The sequence below is a fragment of the Poromitra crassiceps genome (assembly GCF_964638095.1).
Source record: "Poromitra crassiceps genome assembly, chromosome: 2".
In the NCBI taxonomy this organism is placed as follows: Eukaryota; Metazoa; Chordata; class Actinopteri; order Beryciformes; family Melamphaidae; genus Poromitra; species Poromitra crassiceps.
The window spans coordinates 60576374-60592120 of NC_139624.1; the positions used below are offsets into that span (position 1 = coordinate 60576374).

Genomic DNA, 15747 nt, shown 5'->3' on the forward strand with positions numbered 1-15747 from the left:
CCACTTTTCACCTCTGGGCCAGCCAGGTAATGGGGGGAGTGAACAATAGCTACTTATTTACATTAACCACTCCCCATTCACTCCAGCTGTCATCACTGTCACAGGTCACACGTCAACAGCAAAAAGGGGGGTACTTATTTTCACTATAATTCCATCCACAAGTAACATAATGATAGAATGTAGGGCTATTTTGGTCATGGGTTTCATACACTTTCTGTAATAAAACATCTAAAAGCAAAACTCATCAAATGGGGGTCCATGGTCTAATTTTTGTCAGTTTAGGGGTCCTTGATGTGAAAAAATTAACTACTGTCAAGTCGTCAAGTCAAGTTTATTTATATAGCCCTAATTCACAAGCATGTCTCAAAGGGCTTCACAGAAAGTATGTCTAGCTAATTCTAGCTGACACAACAGTAGCAAGAATATACAGAATAAAGATAACATTTGAACAATTGATGGAGAAATATAGAAAATATAGAAATGAGGATAGAGCAGAGGAGAGAGCAGGAGAAGGGAGAAGAGCAGGGGGAATGTGAGAGAGTGATGTGGTGGGGAGGGAATGGGAAATGTTGGAGGGTATAGGAGGTGGGGAAGGAGCAAGAGGAGAGAGCAGGAGAGGGGAAAGGGGGGGGGGGTGTGGGGGAGAAGAGAGCAGGGGGAGGGAGGAGGTGGGGAGAGAATGGGAAATGTGGGGGAGGAGAGAGCGTATGGAAGAGTATGGGAGTATAGAGGCGTATGGGAGACTATATGGAGAGAACAGGGAAGGGAGGGCTAACTGACACAACATTAACAAATTACAATAGTAATAATAACACATCGAACAATTGTCTGACTGACACTGTCTGACTGACACTGTCTGAAGTGACCTTGACCTTTTCTTTAAAGTGGCAAGTAAGCAGATTCCAGGCATATTGGGGTAAATGAATGCAAAACTCTAGTGTCATTGTACTTGGAACAATAGAATGAATAATATAATATAATACTACTACTACTAATAATAATAATAATATACCCAGCAAAAACACTTTTACTTTAGACTTACTGAATGTTCTTGCAATTTCTGTGGACTATAAAAATAAACAATCTGTCATTTATTTTATCATTGCATGTATAGCATTTAATAAGACTACTAGCCTATAAAAAATAAATGGAAGAAAACAATGGATTTGTTTTTGCTTTTATTTTTGTTTTTGCTGAAGGGTAAATGTTTTATGGTCAGTCACGATTCTCTGGAAGACTGGTTGGCTTGGTTCAAGCCTTAAACCCATTACATAGGCTACAGATTTTTCTAAATGTCTATGGAGAAAATGAATGAGGAATTAACTTCTGGGGCAATGTCAGACAGCCACCAGCACTTAGCATTAGCGTTAGCTTGTTAGCTGCTAGCTGTGACTTCATCTGTTACTGCAGTCAAACAATGTTAGCTACATAAGTGTAACCGTTCAAGTGAATTTATGTCATATTCATGGTAAACACGAGCCCTCTTGCATGCAGCAACACACACCGTTTTAATGTTACTTTTAGTAGCGTAGAGTGTGTAGTGAAGCTTTACTGTAAGTTACACTGTTGTGATTCACCTGACGCACTTGAAGGGAACATCTATCGCGGACGCAGTTAGATGACGTCACGCGCGACTGACTGATATATGTCACTCATGTGTTGTCATGTGGTTCATGTCCACGGCTGAGCCGGTGTGTGTTAAATAATAAAACAAGACGTTAAGACCAAGAGCTATTGTGCGGTTATTAACGTGACATGGTGTCAGAACTGACGGACTATACGCCGAAGAAAGATGGCCAAGTTTGGACCGCCGGAGCAGTTTGATTTCACGCAGCCGACGGAGTGGCCGGTATGGAGACGTAGATTCGGACGCTTTCGCGTGGCTTCAAAGCTCGACAAAGAGAGCGGAGAAGTGCAGGTGAATTCCCTTCTCTACGCCATGGGGAGAGATGCGGAGCCGATCTATGAGTCCTTTGTGTACGACGAAGGAGGGGACGACGAGAGCCCCGAGTTCAACTTCGAGACCGTCATGTTCAAGTTTGACGACCATTTCGTGCCGAGAAGGAACACAATTCATGACCGAGCATGCTTTCACAAGCGGGCCCAGAAGCCCGGAGAAACGGTGGAAGCCTTTGTGAGGAGCCTGTACGAACTAGCTCAACATTGTTTATTTGGAATAACCAAGGACGAACTTACTTTGGAGAAAGCTATCCAGTTAGCTCGGCAGAGCGAACAGATCAAAAGGCAGCACCCTTTTGATCGACATGCGTGCAGAGTGCTCAGTGAATGCAGTGAGACACAAGGGGCAGCAGCCGCAGCAGCACGCATAATGAGAGGAGAAGCCATGATGGACGTCAGTGGCAAAACAAACAAAAACACAGTGAGTCAAAGCACAACACATGCTCAAGGTGCAACAGACAGCATGGGAAAGGAGATATCTGCCCAGCACACAATAAAAGATGCCGGAAGTGCAATAAAATTGGGCATTTTGAAGCTGCATGTAAAACGAAAATGCTAAATCAAGTAATAGCAGCAGCAGCACCAGAAGAGGAAGAAAATGACACGTTTTTCCTCGGAGCTGTGGTGGAGCCAGAGACTACTGTGATAGAGCAACCTGATTCAGATGAAGAGTGGCGAGTGACACTCCCAGTGAATGGCAGCCCGGTGGAGTTCAAGATAGATACTGGGGCTGACATCACCATAATGTCTCAGCGTACATACAGTAGTCTGCCGCAGAGCCCCTGTCTAATCAAGACCAGACGTAGTGCAACCAGCCCGGGTGGGGAGGTAAAATGTATTGGGAAATTCCTTGCCATAAGCCAGTATAAAGGGAAAAAATACTCATACTGGGTCACAGTGATTGAGGGTCTGTTTACGCAGAACCTGCTGGGGAGAAGTGTCGCTGAGAAGATGGGCCTCGTCATGAGAGTTGGAGCAGTCAACACAGAGGTGCTCAGTGACATATTTGGGGAGATAGGGCTACTGAGCTGCGAGCCAGTCAAGATCAAGCGGTAACACTTTACAATAACGTACACAAATACTATAGTAGTTACTAGTAAACTAACCATTAACTAATAGCCAGTTAATGAGTAGCTAATGAAAAATTTTGCATTAGTCAATCACTAGTTAATCATAGTTAATGAGTAGGTAGTCATTAGTTAATGATTAGTATCTAATTTCCTGAGTAGAGTAGTTAATCATTACCTAATGATTACTAAATGTCAGCTCGTGAATAGAGTAGTTAATCATTACTTAATGATTCCAAAATGTCAGTGCGTGAATGTATTAGTTAATCATTAGTTAATCATTAGTTAATCTTTTTGTGTACCCTATTGTAAAGTGGTGCATCATACTCAGTAGTTTATGAATACTGAATCATTACCTGTCCATTAGTTACTCTTTTCGCACCCTAATATAAAGTGAAAGATATCCTTATCAAATAAACACTCCCTCCAGGTGAGATTTGAACCCTGAACCCCAAGATTGTTAAATTGTAAGTCTGGTTCTCTGAGCTAACCAGCCTGTTGCTTGTTAGAGCCATACTATCGAACGTTCTGACGGGCGCCGCCGAAAAAAATTAGAGTTTTCCCCCCCCCCTTTTTTTAGCCATATTTAGAGTAATATATCATTTTAAATCAAGATTAGGATTATACTGTTGTGATGTCATTATTCAGTATATTCTCTTTCATGTCACCACCTGCTCAGCTCTCCTGTCAACATAATTGTAACTAACAAACACAAACTGTTTTAGCCAAATTCATATCAAAATGACACCTACAAACACAGGTACACAACCCAAGCCGTACACAACACACAAAGTCATCATCGATAATAAAAAAAACATACAGAGGGACATTTATTTATTCCTGATAGGAACGATTGAAAAATAAAATAAAGTGAGGTCTCCAGACCATAGTTCAAGCAGAAGGCCACTCACGCGTAATCCGATCTCAACGTGGTCAAAAATCCTAGTATGACGTCTGCTATGACGTCAAACATGACGTCAGTTAATCCTCATATATATAGCAAGGGTTCTACGTCACCTCTCTCTCTCTGGCCGATCATAGCAGCAGCAGCCCACGGCAGTCCATCTCCCTTGAAGCCGGCCTCCGAAGCGTTGTTTTGCGGCTGTTTTGCACCACATCTGCAGACCGAATCAGCACCCACTCCTGGCATGTCGGATCCCGAGCCAGAGCAGTCCTGGACAGTGACGACAGCTTAAACAACGATACCCCGTTCCGGATCAGCCACGGAGCGTATTTGCCCTCCGAGACGCCTGACGACACCGGCGAAGCGGCCGTGCCACAGGCCGCCAACGTAGCCACAATGAGAAGGCACGGGGCGCGCCACTGCGACGGGCCGCGCCACAGCTCAGCAGCCGTTCCTGTCCCGGGTGTTCAGGCGTCCAGCCCCAGGCTTCTCCTCCAAGCAGGCATCACAGGCCGTTCCATTCCACGTCGCTGTGGTCAGTTGCACGGCAGGCGCAGACCCCTCTGCTATCACCGGGCAGTTAAGTCTTTACTTTAACCGTAAATAAACGGGAGGTTGCGTGAGTAAAAGACGTCACGTCGCTGCCTGATGACGGTGACGTTATCACCGCACATTGCATACTTCACCATGGAGCATGTCCGAGCATCAGTTAGAATCAGGTTAGAATGAGTGTTTACTGTATAACTTCCAGACCGAAGTCAGACGGCCCAGGGAATGCTAACGCCTTTCCGTGTCAAGCTACCCAGTCTTAATACACCACTTCCTGTTCTTAACAAATTTCAAAGTAAAATGCCCTGGCGTTTCTTTTAACTGTGGGAATTAGGAAACAGTGAGACAGTAGACGAAGGTTGGTCGAGGTAGTTTACTTCTATCCATATAAATGTTTACATTCACCGCGGTTAGCAACCAGCAATAACAGACCTAACCCGTAACCGGAAGTACGGTAACCTTAACCCCCCTCTCTTAAAGGCACAAGTCTCCTTTGGCGAATGTCTCTCCTAGTGTCTCGATGTGGGTCACCACATAACCATAAATAATACCAAAGCTAAAATAATTAATACAGTGTCACGCTAGTCATGTAACAAGAGGCTGCGAATCCCACTGTTATCAACCAATCAATCAATCAAACAAACCTTTATCGGCAGACGCTTGGTCCATAGATGACACATACACAATTCAAAAAAAAAAAAAAAAAAAAAAAAAAAAAAGCACATAAGGGCACAATAAAAGAACAAAGTACATTATAAAAGAGAGTCATACCAGAATTTCCACATATGTGACTGGTATCTCACAGTGCTTAGCCCAAGGTCAGTGAGCAACTTAATAATAACATTCTGAGACACGTTCAATCTACAGATGAACCTGTACCTCAGATCTCTCAGGAGCGCCTGGAAAATGGCCACCCTCGCCTTACAGAACAGGTCGCTAGCACTGCTCCACCTGGGTTTAACGTTAGCCCAGTGAGTGCGCGAGCCAGGCTGCCCGGTCTATCGCCTGGTATATCGTTACTAAGAGAGGAGCTGGTGAAGAACGAACATCCCCACAGTCAAAGCATTTCCCCCAGATATGCATATAAAAACGTTTGTTGCTTTAATAGCCTACAAAAATAAAACGTCCGTTCGTACGTGATGCTAATCCGCTAGCGATGAGCTAACGGTGCGCGTGTACTACTAGGCCTCATCCCATGAGCCACCCCGACCTCCAGGCCTGCACTACCCAGGCTAAGAGCCCATCTCCCGGCCCCACACACCCAGCAGAGCCACCCGACCTCCAGGCAGCATTACATAACAATGAAGCCGCGTGTCTTGTCTATCACGATAGATCTATAATGTGAAGAGCCTGTCCAGCCAATGACGGCTTGAGACTGGCTGCCACAGCTGCCAATCACCCATTTTTATCCCTTTTTATACGTCAAATAACTACTTAAAAAACAAACTGATCAGAAAAATGACCACCTGCACAGGCATTAGCATGATAATGACTATCTAAAAATGATACAAACCACCTTTAAAAAAAAAAAAAAAAAAAAAAATCATCCGACGTATACTGTGATTATTTCGGTTTTGATTTTCCCATCCACTAACATGAGGAGGCGGGCCTCGTGACCCAACACTGGATTCAACCGCCAGAGCGGCGATCTAACATGCAGCGGCTTCACTGAACCAGTGTGATGCCCAGTCCATCTCATGATGGGTCCATGGTTGCAACTAGCAGTCTATGGTGCACTTGCAAGGCGGTGAAACCACTGTTTTTCTTTACTTGTTTATTAACCAGGTCTTTATATCCCATGCATTAAGCGTTACATTTCAGCTCTATAGGGTTGCCACCAGAATGAACCGTTTGCCCCATGGATCTTTCGGTCTGTCCAGAGTGCCCGAGATGCTATGGCACTTCAGCATCAGTGCGTCTCCAGGCCGGGTCCCGTCAATCACCGTGAATCTGCCCAGACTTCCCCATGGGGGGAAAAGATGGTCGCCATCTGAGGACATCATCACCGGCCGGCACCGTATCTTTTCATTCAAATAGCTAGCTACTAATAATGCTTGCATTCCCATGAATTATTGGCTCGTAATTCTGAAATAATTGTCCCTGAAAGGGCTGAGAGCGCTGAAGCTATTATCATAAGAATCTTGCATCGGGTGAATTCTGTCTGCCTCTCCAGCTAGCGATCCTGTCCACGTGTCATATCGTTTATTTTCAGCTCATCAATCTCATCACGTGATGACTGCTGACCCATACAGCATTGCAGCTAAGCCCAAAATCAGGGGAAAGACCGCTCAGGCCCCAGACCGGCCCCCGGCTCCCCTGTTCCTCATCGCACCTTGTCACCACATGACAAGATCCTGGTTCGTCCTGCACCTCGAGCGGACGCTCCAGAAGTGCAACCTCCCGACAAAGAACTTCTCCAGCCACTCCTTCAGGATCGGAGCGGCCACCTCAGCCGCCGTGCAAGGAGCGTCCTCCGCCTCCCTCCAGCAAACGGGCCGCTGGTCTTCATCAGCATTCTCCAGCTACATCCGCCCGGAGCGGGTGGCCATACCGGCGGCCCAAAGGACCCTCCTCCCTTCATCGGCAAGCATGGCAACGAACAGTGTCCCGGACGTCCGTGCCAAATAATGTCTCGTTGGTGGTGGCTCCCCGAAAAGCAGGGTGCCCAGCAAGGCGCAGTAAATCTCCCGGTTATTTTTGGGGGGGGTAACCCCCTCCTCTGTCCCGGCCTGGCTCGAGGCCGCGTCCGTCCGTCGCGTCTCTCTCTCCCCCCGGGGAGAGGCTGCGTGGCGGCGGGCGCGCGTTGAACACCTCTGACTCTGGGTGGCCGATCCGACCGGACGCTGCGGTCCCTCCCGGGGCACTCGTCCCCGTGGCCTGTCCCGACGTCTCCTGGAGTGGGAGCGGCGGGCTTGACACGGGGCGCCTCGGGCAGGGGGCTGTCTGGTAACCGGACGCCATCCGACCTCGGAACCTGAAAATTAGTGCGGCACGGGGAGCGCTCCACTCCTCGTGTCGTGCGCCTCCGGGTGCCCGTTACTCGCTCTCCCCTTCCGGGGGAGGCGGGGGGCTTAATGCGCTTCCTCCCCGCTCCGTCGCACGAGTGCGGCTTGCGGGTGGAGTCGCCCGGGGGTCCCGTCGTCCTACGTCAACCCCGAGAGAGAGCCAGAGAAAGTCAGGGTCAGTCAGAAGGCCAAGTCAGGGGGCCAAGAAGGCCAAGTTAAAATGGTGAGGCGCCAAGGCGGCCAAGTAGGCCAAGCTGGGAAGCGCCAAGTCAGGTAAGGCGCCATGGCGGCCAGGAAGGCCAAGCCGGGAAGCGCCTTAAGTCAGGTAAGGCGCCATGGCGGCCAGGAAGGCCAAGCCGGGAAGCGCCTTAAGTCAGGTAAGGCGCCATGGCGGCCAGGAAGGCCAAGCCGGGAAGCGCCTTAAGTCAGGTAAGCCCGACCGAGTTGGGAGCGCCAGCCGCAAATAGCTGTAAGTCGCTAAAAAGGTCGAAGGCCGGAAAAGTACAATCGCGAGGTGCCAAGGCGGCCAGGTAGGCCAAGCTGGGAAGCGCTATCGCGAGGTGCCCGACCGAGTTGGGAGCGCCAGCCGCAAATAGCTGTAAGTCGCTAAAAAGGTCGAAGGCCGGAAAAGTACAATTTTTGGGGGGGATAGAGAAAGAGAGAGCCGGAGAAAGTCAGGGTAGTTGCGCCAAGGCAGCCAAGTAGGCCAAGCCGGGAAGCGCCAAGCTAAACAGAAAGAGAGAGCCGGAGAAAGTCAGGGTAGTCGCGCCAAGGCAGCCAAGTAGGCCAAGCCGGGAAGCGCCAAGCTAAACATCAATGTACCAAGATCGAAGGCCCGACCGAGTTGGGAGCGCCAGCCGCAAATAACGTAAGTCGCTAAAAAAGGTCGAAGGCCGGAAAAGTACAATCGCGAAGCGCCAAGGCGGCCAGGTAGGCCAAGCTGGGAAGCGCTATCGCGAGGTGCCCGACCGAGTTAGGAGCGCCAGCCGCAAATAGCCGTAAGTCGCAAAAAAGGTCGAAGGCAGGATAAGCACGTACCAAGTAAACATTAACGTATCAAGATCGAAGGCCCGACCGAGTTGGGAGCGCCAGCCGCAAATAGCTGTAAGTCGCTAAAAGGTCGAAGGCCAGAAAAGTACAATCAACTACTGGCGCCTGCAGATCTCAATTAACTTCCGGTAATCAGATCTTCCTTTTGGGGGATCTCCTAGCCCATGCAGGCGCCCTCCTCTGCCTCAAGAGCAGCGCCACTGGCCAATGGAGTCAAGCGCCAAAGCATTTGCCATGCATGCCGATTGCTAAATAAAGTTTGTCTAATCCTACCAACTGGCCTCTCCTGATTGAAGTGAGGTCTCCAGACCATAGTTCAAGCAGAAGGCCACTCACGCGTAATCCGATCTCAACGTGGTCAAAAATCCTAGTATGACGTCTGCTATGACGTCAAACATGACGTCAGTTAATCCTCATATATATAGCAAGGGTTCTACGTCACCTCTCTCTCTCTGGCCGATCATAGCAGCAGCAGCCCACGGCAGTCCATCTCCCTTGAAGCCGGCCTCCGAAGCGTTGTTTTGCCCCACCCACCTCCCCAGTCCACCACCAACGAGTCTTGACTCCCGATCCCCCACGGGGGGGGGATCTCCTAGCCCATGCAGGCGCCCTCCTCTGCCTCAAGAGCAGCGCCACTGGCCAATGGGGGGATCTCCTAGCCCATGCAGGCGCCCTCCTCTGCCTCAAGAGCAGCGCCACTGGCCAATGGAGTCAAGCGCCAAAGCATTTGCCATGCATGCCGATTGCTAAATAAAGTTTGTCTAATCCTACCAACTGGCCTCTCCTGATTGAAATATATTATGTTGTTTTTAACTTTACACCACCTCTTTTTGTTACTCATTGGGTCATGAAACTGAAACCATGCATATAGCCACCTGCATACCTGACTTCGGGAGCTTGGCAATTGGCATCATGCATGATTACAATGAGATGCACCCACTTTAAACCTGAATAAAGTAATAAAACCACTAGTAAACCAGTAGGCGGCGCCTGGCCTGCTGTTCAGTGAGTGGCCTTGCCTGGCCTGCAAAAAAAAAAAAAAAAAAAAAAAAAAATTTTTTTTTTTGCAGGCTGAAATATTAGGGGAGGTCCGGACCTCCCCGTCCTCATAGCTAGTTACGGCCATGTTTGTGTATACCTGTCTGTCTTTGTCTATTTTGGAAAATTGACAAAATAAAGAGTTAAAAAAACAAAAAACAGAAACAAGACATAACGATAGTTAGGGATCATGATTAAACTCACCTAGGACTAGGTGAGGAGAGGTGTTCTGCACTTCCTGCATCAGTAAATGTTAGTGTTGTCTACAAGTGTGTGTTTTTGTTGTCTGCGTTCTGTCGGTCTTGTGAATAAAATCTGTCGTTCCTCCATGTTGTCAGATGAAGTGGCCAGACTGCACTCGTCTTGCAGATAAAGTTTCAATAATTTTAATCCACACAGACTGTCCTCTCCAGTGGCTCTTCTCTCCTCCTGTTGTCTCTTGAGTCTTGTAAACAGAGCTGCTCCCCACCCCCATGAAACACGCTGAATTCTATTGTGGCTCATTGGCCGACACTCGGAACAATAGCAGACATTAAGCCAGTGAAACGCCGCATGCAAATGAATACCAGCTGTGTCGAGCGAGAAGGAATTCCTCTCTCAGAGTCGGTTTTTATCTTACAAAATATACCTATTTACAGATTCTAAAACGACTCCATTTTATGTAGAATGGATAGTCCATGCTCTTCTTTGTGTAATAATAAAAAAAAACGAAAAACATATTTTTTCACAAACCAATCTTCCACCTCCAATTGCGCGATTTCTATCTGGTGAGGTTGTACTGAAATTACCAGCACTGGTCACACATATATATATATATATATATATATATATATATATATATATATATATATATATATATATATATATACTAGGGCATTCACAGACTAGTAAAACCACTAGTCGACACTGTGCTTAGTAGTCGACTAGTCGTTTAAAATTATTATTATTATTTTTTTTTTTTTATCTTTAAGAAAGAACATGAGGTATTTACACGACATACATGGACTATCATATCCCATATCCCCCACAAAGAACATCAAAACACAACAAAACAAAACAAGAAAACTGCATAAGATACACAATAATGCAAGAACAAACAAGACTATTGGACAAACAACCAAACAAAAACAATGCATTCAAAGTAAATACATAGCTCTTGCCCAGAGGCCAGAGGCCTGTACTACAAAGCCAGTTTAGTGGTTTAGCGAGGTAACTTCAGGTTTAAACCTGGTTTGGCCGTACTACAAAGCAAGTTAACTTCTTACCGACATATATTTCCATAGCAACGTATGCTTCACACTTAACCTGGTCCGTAGCAGGTTAAGTTGCAAGGATAAGATTAGACCTTAGATACACCGCCCACGAACCAATCGAATCAGCAGTTTGGAAAAATGGCCAACCCCTTTCTGGACTAGTTTCCCATCAAGGAAGGAGCACGAATTGTAATGTTGAATTAATCAAGGACTAAAGCCTTGCACTTGTTGCAGGCTACATTTTAATTAAGCCCTACTTACCACTTTGGAATATGTTTTTATATATTCATTTTTGTGCTCTCAAGTAGCCTAGATACGTTGTTTGACCCCGCCGATCGATTGCAGCTGAATAGTGAGTGGAGAAATATCACTAAACTGGCATAAAAAGGTTACATAAACGTCTCCAAAGCGCACGGTGCCGTGTGCGCAACGGAGCTGAGACTGACGTTGGGTTGGAATTAAAATGGTCATAGCCTACATGCTAGAATAGCCTACTACATCTAAGCAATTTAATATGGGATCACCTGCACACAGGCGATCCCATATTAAGATGATTCATATCTAGGCTACTCCTGCATTTTGCAGTTGCAACTGTGTTGCTTTTGGCCTGTATGATGTGATTTAACTTCATATTTCCAGCATCATTATATGAAATATGGAGATATGCGACTCTGCTGACGATAGCCTATAGCCTATATGTGACCACGAAATAGGCTATTTTTTATAAATGAAATCTATGCCCGCACGTACCGTGTCAATTCAGTTCAGAAGCATTTATTTTATTTTATTATCATTCTTTTTTTTATTGATTAGCCTATAGGAATTATTCAGTCAGTGCGACTAAACACTCATGAGATCATTATTATTCATTGAGCCTAAATGGTCTATAGCTACATACCGATTTTGGACTGAGATAGATTACACATTGCTTCCACAAAAGACTGTAGATAGAGAGCTGTAGATAGCCTACGAAACCGCTCTTCAAAGAAATTACTGGTGTGGATAAAAGTGGTCTTTAGACAGTCATTCGGGAACAGACTAATAATATCCAACGCAGATTTTTTGTTGCGGATTCATTCAATGAGGAAATAGGCATGTCTGGCGCTTTGGTGGCGAAATCAAGCAAGCTGAATAACTTATGCATTTAGACAATCTGCAAATTTTTGCCAGCCCTCCTTTCGCCGCTTATTATGTGCAACAGTGTTGCCCTTTGTTTTTATTAGATGTTTAAAAACCTCATATTTCGTCAATATGAGCGTTTGCTCCTCAAGCGAGAAATATGCGGCTCTGCCGCTGCTGCTGCTGCTGCCAGTCAGACGCAGCCGATGACGTGTTTGGCGTCTCCATGTTGTGATTGGTCAGACGTCGGAGAGAACGCCCTTTTTATGTGCACGAGCTGATGTGCACGAGCATTTTCATGTGCACGAGCCTAGAGCTCGATTAGAAAAACCTGGTTCCACTAAACGAGTGGCAAACGAGCTTCGTAGTACAAGTTAACTACAATCGAGCTGATCTGGTTTAGACAAACCAGATCAAGGGACAGATCCTGGATCTTCTAATACAACATTCGTAGTACAGGCCTCTGTTGGCAGCTAGGAAATGCATAGCTTTAAATTGGAAAGCATCCAATCCCCCAGCTGTAGTTCACTGGTGGAATGAACTTTCAAGCTACCATACGTTGGATAACATTTACTACAAGAGCAAAGGCAGATTCTTAGACATCCCCAAAATATGGCAACCACATACACAGAGTTTGACTTTAAGAACTTTTTACCCCAGTGTCATCAGGCTTATCAGGATAGGAGCTGAATGCATTGTTTTTGTTTGGTTGTTTGTCCAATAGTCTTGTTTGTTCTTGGATTATTGTGTATCTTATGCAGTTTTCTTGTTTTGTTTTGTTGTTCTTTGTGGGGGATATGGGATAGTCCATGTATGTCGTGTAAATACCTCGTGTCCTTTCTTAAAGATAAAAAAAAAAAAAAAAAAAAAAAAAAAAAAAAAAAACGACTAGTCGACTAGCTTTAGGGACAACTAGTCGACTAGTAAAATTCACTAGTCGTGAATGCCCTAATATATACCTAATTCATATAAAAACAACACTATCTAAAATGTTAGTCAAGCAGACTAACAAACTATCTTACAAACATACTGATTAACTCATAGTTAATCCAATACTCTAGACTTATTGAATGACAACTGAATGTCAAATTAACAATGAGCTGATCTGTGTAGGATGCAAATATTTTAATGTATTAACTTCTTTATGTTTTTGTTTGATCAATTTGAACAGCCCTCTAGAGGCTACATTGTCATGTTTTAAAAGCTTCACTTATTCCTAGTAATCTTGTATGTAAACAGATTTTTATCCCCATTTGTTTTACCTTGTCTTGTTTGACGTGTACAACATGTTCCATGTTTGATTATCTTAATGTTATTGATGTAAAATTGTGCATTTTTTCAGTATACCGTAATGCACGCCTGAATTAATAAAGTCAAAGTCATCTTACAAACTTCCAAACATACTATATTAACTACCTATCTAACTAACCAACCTGTGTGTGTGAAGGTTTGAGTGTCTCTTGTTGTTGCTGTTGTTGTTGTTGTTGTTGTTGTTGTTGTTGTTGTTCCAGCTCCAGTCTTCTCTTCTCCTGTTCCTCGCGCACCAGCTGTCTCTGTTCTCTCTTCCTCCGGATCAGAGACACACGGTCCTTGATAGCCTTGGCCATGGTCTTATGGTCGCCCTCGGCAACATAGCCAGACTCAACCTAGTCAAGCCAATCAAGTGGAATATAACACACACACACACACACACACACACACACACACACACACACACACACACACACACACACACACACACACACACACACACACACACACACACACACACACACACACACACACACACACCCTTTATAAAAAATATCCCCCCATGTCTACCACTTCAATCCCTTAATCAGTCCTTTCCTATTTTTGATCTCTCTATAAAATCCATCCCTCCTCCCCCTCTCCCCACCCATACCTCTATCCATCCATTCCCATCCTCCCTGCATACCATTTCCTGGGCCACATCTTCAGGGACGTCCTTGCTCAGGTCAAATGAGAACTCGATGGCTTCGTTGTCCTTGTATTTTCCTAAAAACAAGCGGTTTATAGGTCAGTCAGCGGTCAAAGGCCGAGTCAATTTCCATTCCTTCCATATTTAAAGGACATATCAAAAACGAGAAGGGCACTCGGAGGATGCAGACCTCCGCCGAGGCCAATACTCTGCTATGATATGCAAATCGGATCCGCTACAAAAATGTAACAGGTTTTTCCTTGGGCCATGTTACACCCTTCCGCGAATTCCGCAATTCTGCTGACAACAAACAGACAAATGGCACTGAAAACATAACCTCCTTGGCGAAGGTAATTGCTTCTTGCCTTTGAGCTTCTTGACGTCTTCTATCCTGAGCCAGAGTTTGATGGCAATCATCTCCCCATCATCCTCCTCTGCCAGCTCTACCCTGACTCCTGTCTCCTCCTGGAAGAACGCATGGTTCAACAGGATCTTTATAGCATACCTACAGAAAAAAACAGACAGACAGACAGACAGACACAGACAGAAAGTTAGATAAGAGGAGAGCAGAAGGGTGGGAGGGAAGAGACTGAGATATGTACTGATGGGGAAAGAGTGAGCATATAAAGAAAACAACATAAATTCCTCCAAGTTAAAGGGGGACTTACCCCCCCCCCCCTCCCCCCCGCCAGATATGTGACAAAACGGCATGCTGCTTGATTTGAAAAAACCTATGGGAAAAACCAAGAAATGAAGGTGAAGATCGTCTCCTCTTGTCTCACTATACTCTTTGGCTGTGGTCAGACAGGAATTTTTACCGGAAAGCGATGCCATGACAGTTTGCCCACCGCATCAAGAAAAACCTTATATGAGAGCTACAAAATCTTTATAAATATCAACAACTAGCCAACGCTGGTGGCCTGTCTGGAAACAGCGTTGTTCAAAATGGTTGAAAGTTATATCAATTTGGTCATTCACTGACGAACTAGTTAACTGCCATTGACTCCCATGTAACTAACGTTAAAAGAGCATGGTGACGCGAGCCGGCCGCAGCAGAGCACAATACAGACAGGACAAACTCCCCACTCTGAACACGCTCTAATGTAATCACAATGGGAGATTTCTGCATTGAGGTAAACACGTTAAATTGTTCACCAACTTGTCCTCTAGAACGTTAAGAAGTCAGTTTTTCATTTTCGTTTTTTTTCCCGTGATTCTTGTCCAAAGGTGCAGTGCACCATGTAATAACCCTCTGCTTTTTTCTCTCGGGCACGCGACCAGAGCTGGGCCGCAGTACAAACACAACATTCTCCCTCCTCCTCTCTCTCTCCTCCTCTCTCTGCACAATCGAAGTGGTTGAGTGGTTCTCAATGTGGGGTCCAGGGACCACCAGTGGTCCTTGAGAGGATTCCAGGATTCTCTGTTATCTCTCAACCTAATATATATTGTAGCCCGGTGGACTTGCCGTAGCGGAGTGGCTGATCCGGCCAGAAGTGTATCGGGAGTGCTGAGCTGTGATTAGGCAATAAGAGGCACCTGTTGGCAATCCGCGGCTGTTAGACTGGGTTTGGTCGCCTCCACGAAGGGCTGGGATCCCGCATGCTGGGGTACACGTTGCCCCGATTTACTGTGGCTGGACTCAGCTGCATTTAGCAGTTACAGCTAATGGCATATTGAGCAGCTAGCGAGGCTGCGACAGGCTGACGACAGCGTGTGCTGTATTTGGGGTAAAGTCCCTGCCATGGTCCGTGTGTTATGTTGAAGGCAGCGTCATTGTTGGTTTACAGTTAGTGGGCCACTGCCTTGGTCTGTTTATATTTTCTTTTGTTGCTTTAATTGTTATACTGCAGGGCTTAAAATTCAG

The 15747-nt window shown here is 45.9% G+C and overlaps 1 protein-coding gene across 1 annotated transcript in view; it reads right to left on the bottom strand.

Annotated features, from left to right (window-relative positions):
• The window catches only part of wnk1b (WNK lysine deficient protein kinase 1b), a gene marked incomplete at its 5' end in the record, with an annotated part of 328259 nt that overhangs the window by 91250 nt on the left and 221262 nt on the right, over window positions 1–15747 (bottom strand). The window contains 3 exons of the mRNA XM_083662628.1: window positions 13378–13590; window positions 13881–13960; window positions 14249–14388. Coding sequence (XP_083518754.1) covers window positions 13378–13590; window positions 13881–13960; window positions 14249–14388 — 433 coding nt within the window. The remainder of the gene's footprint in view (window positions 1–13377; window positions 13591–13880; window positions 13961–14248; window positions 14389–15747) is intronic.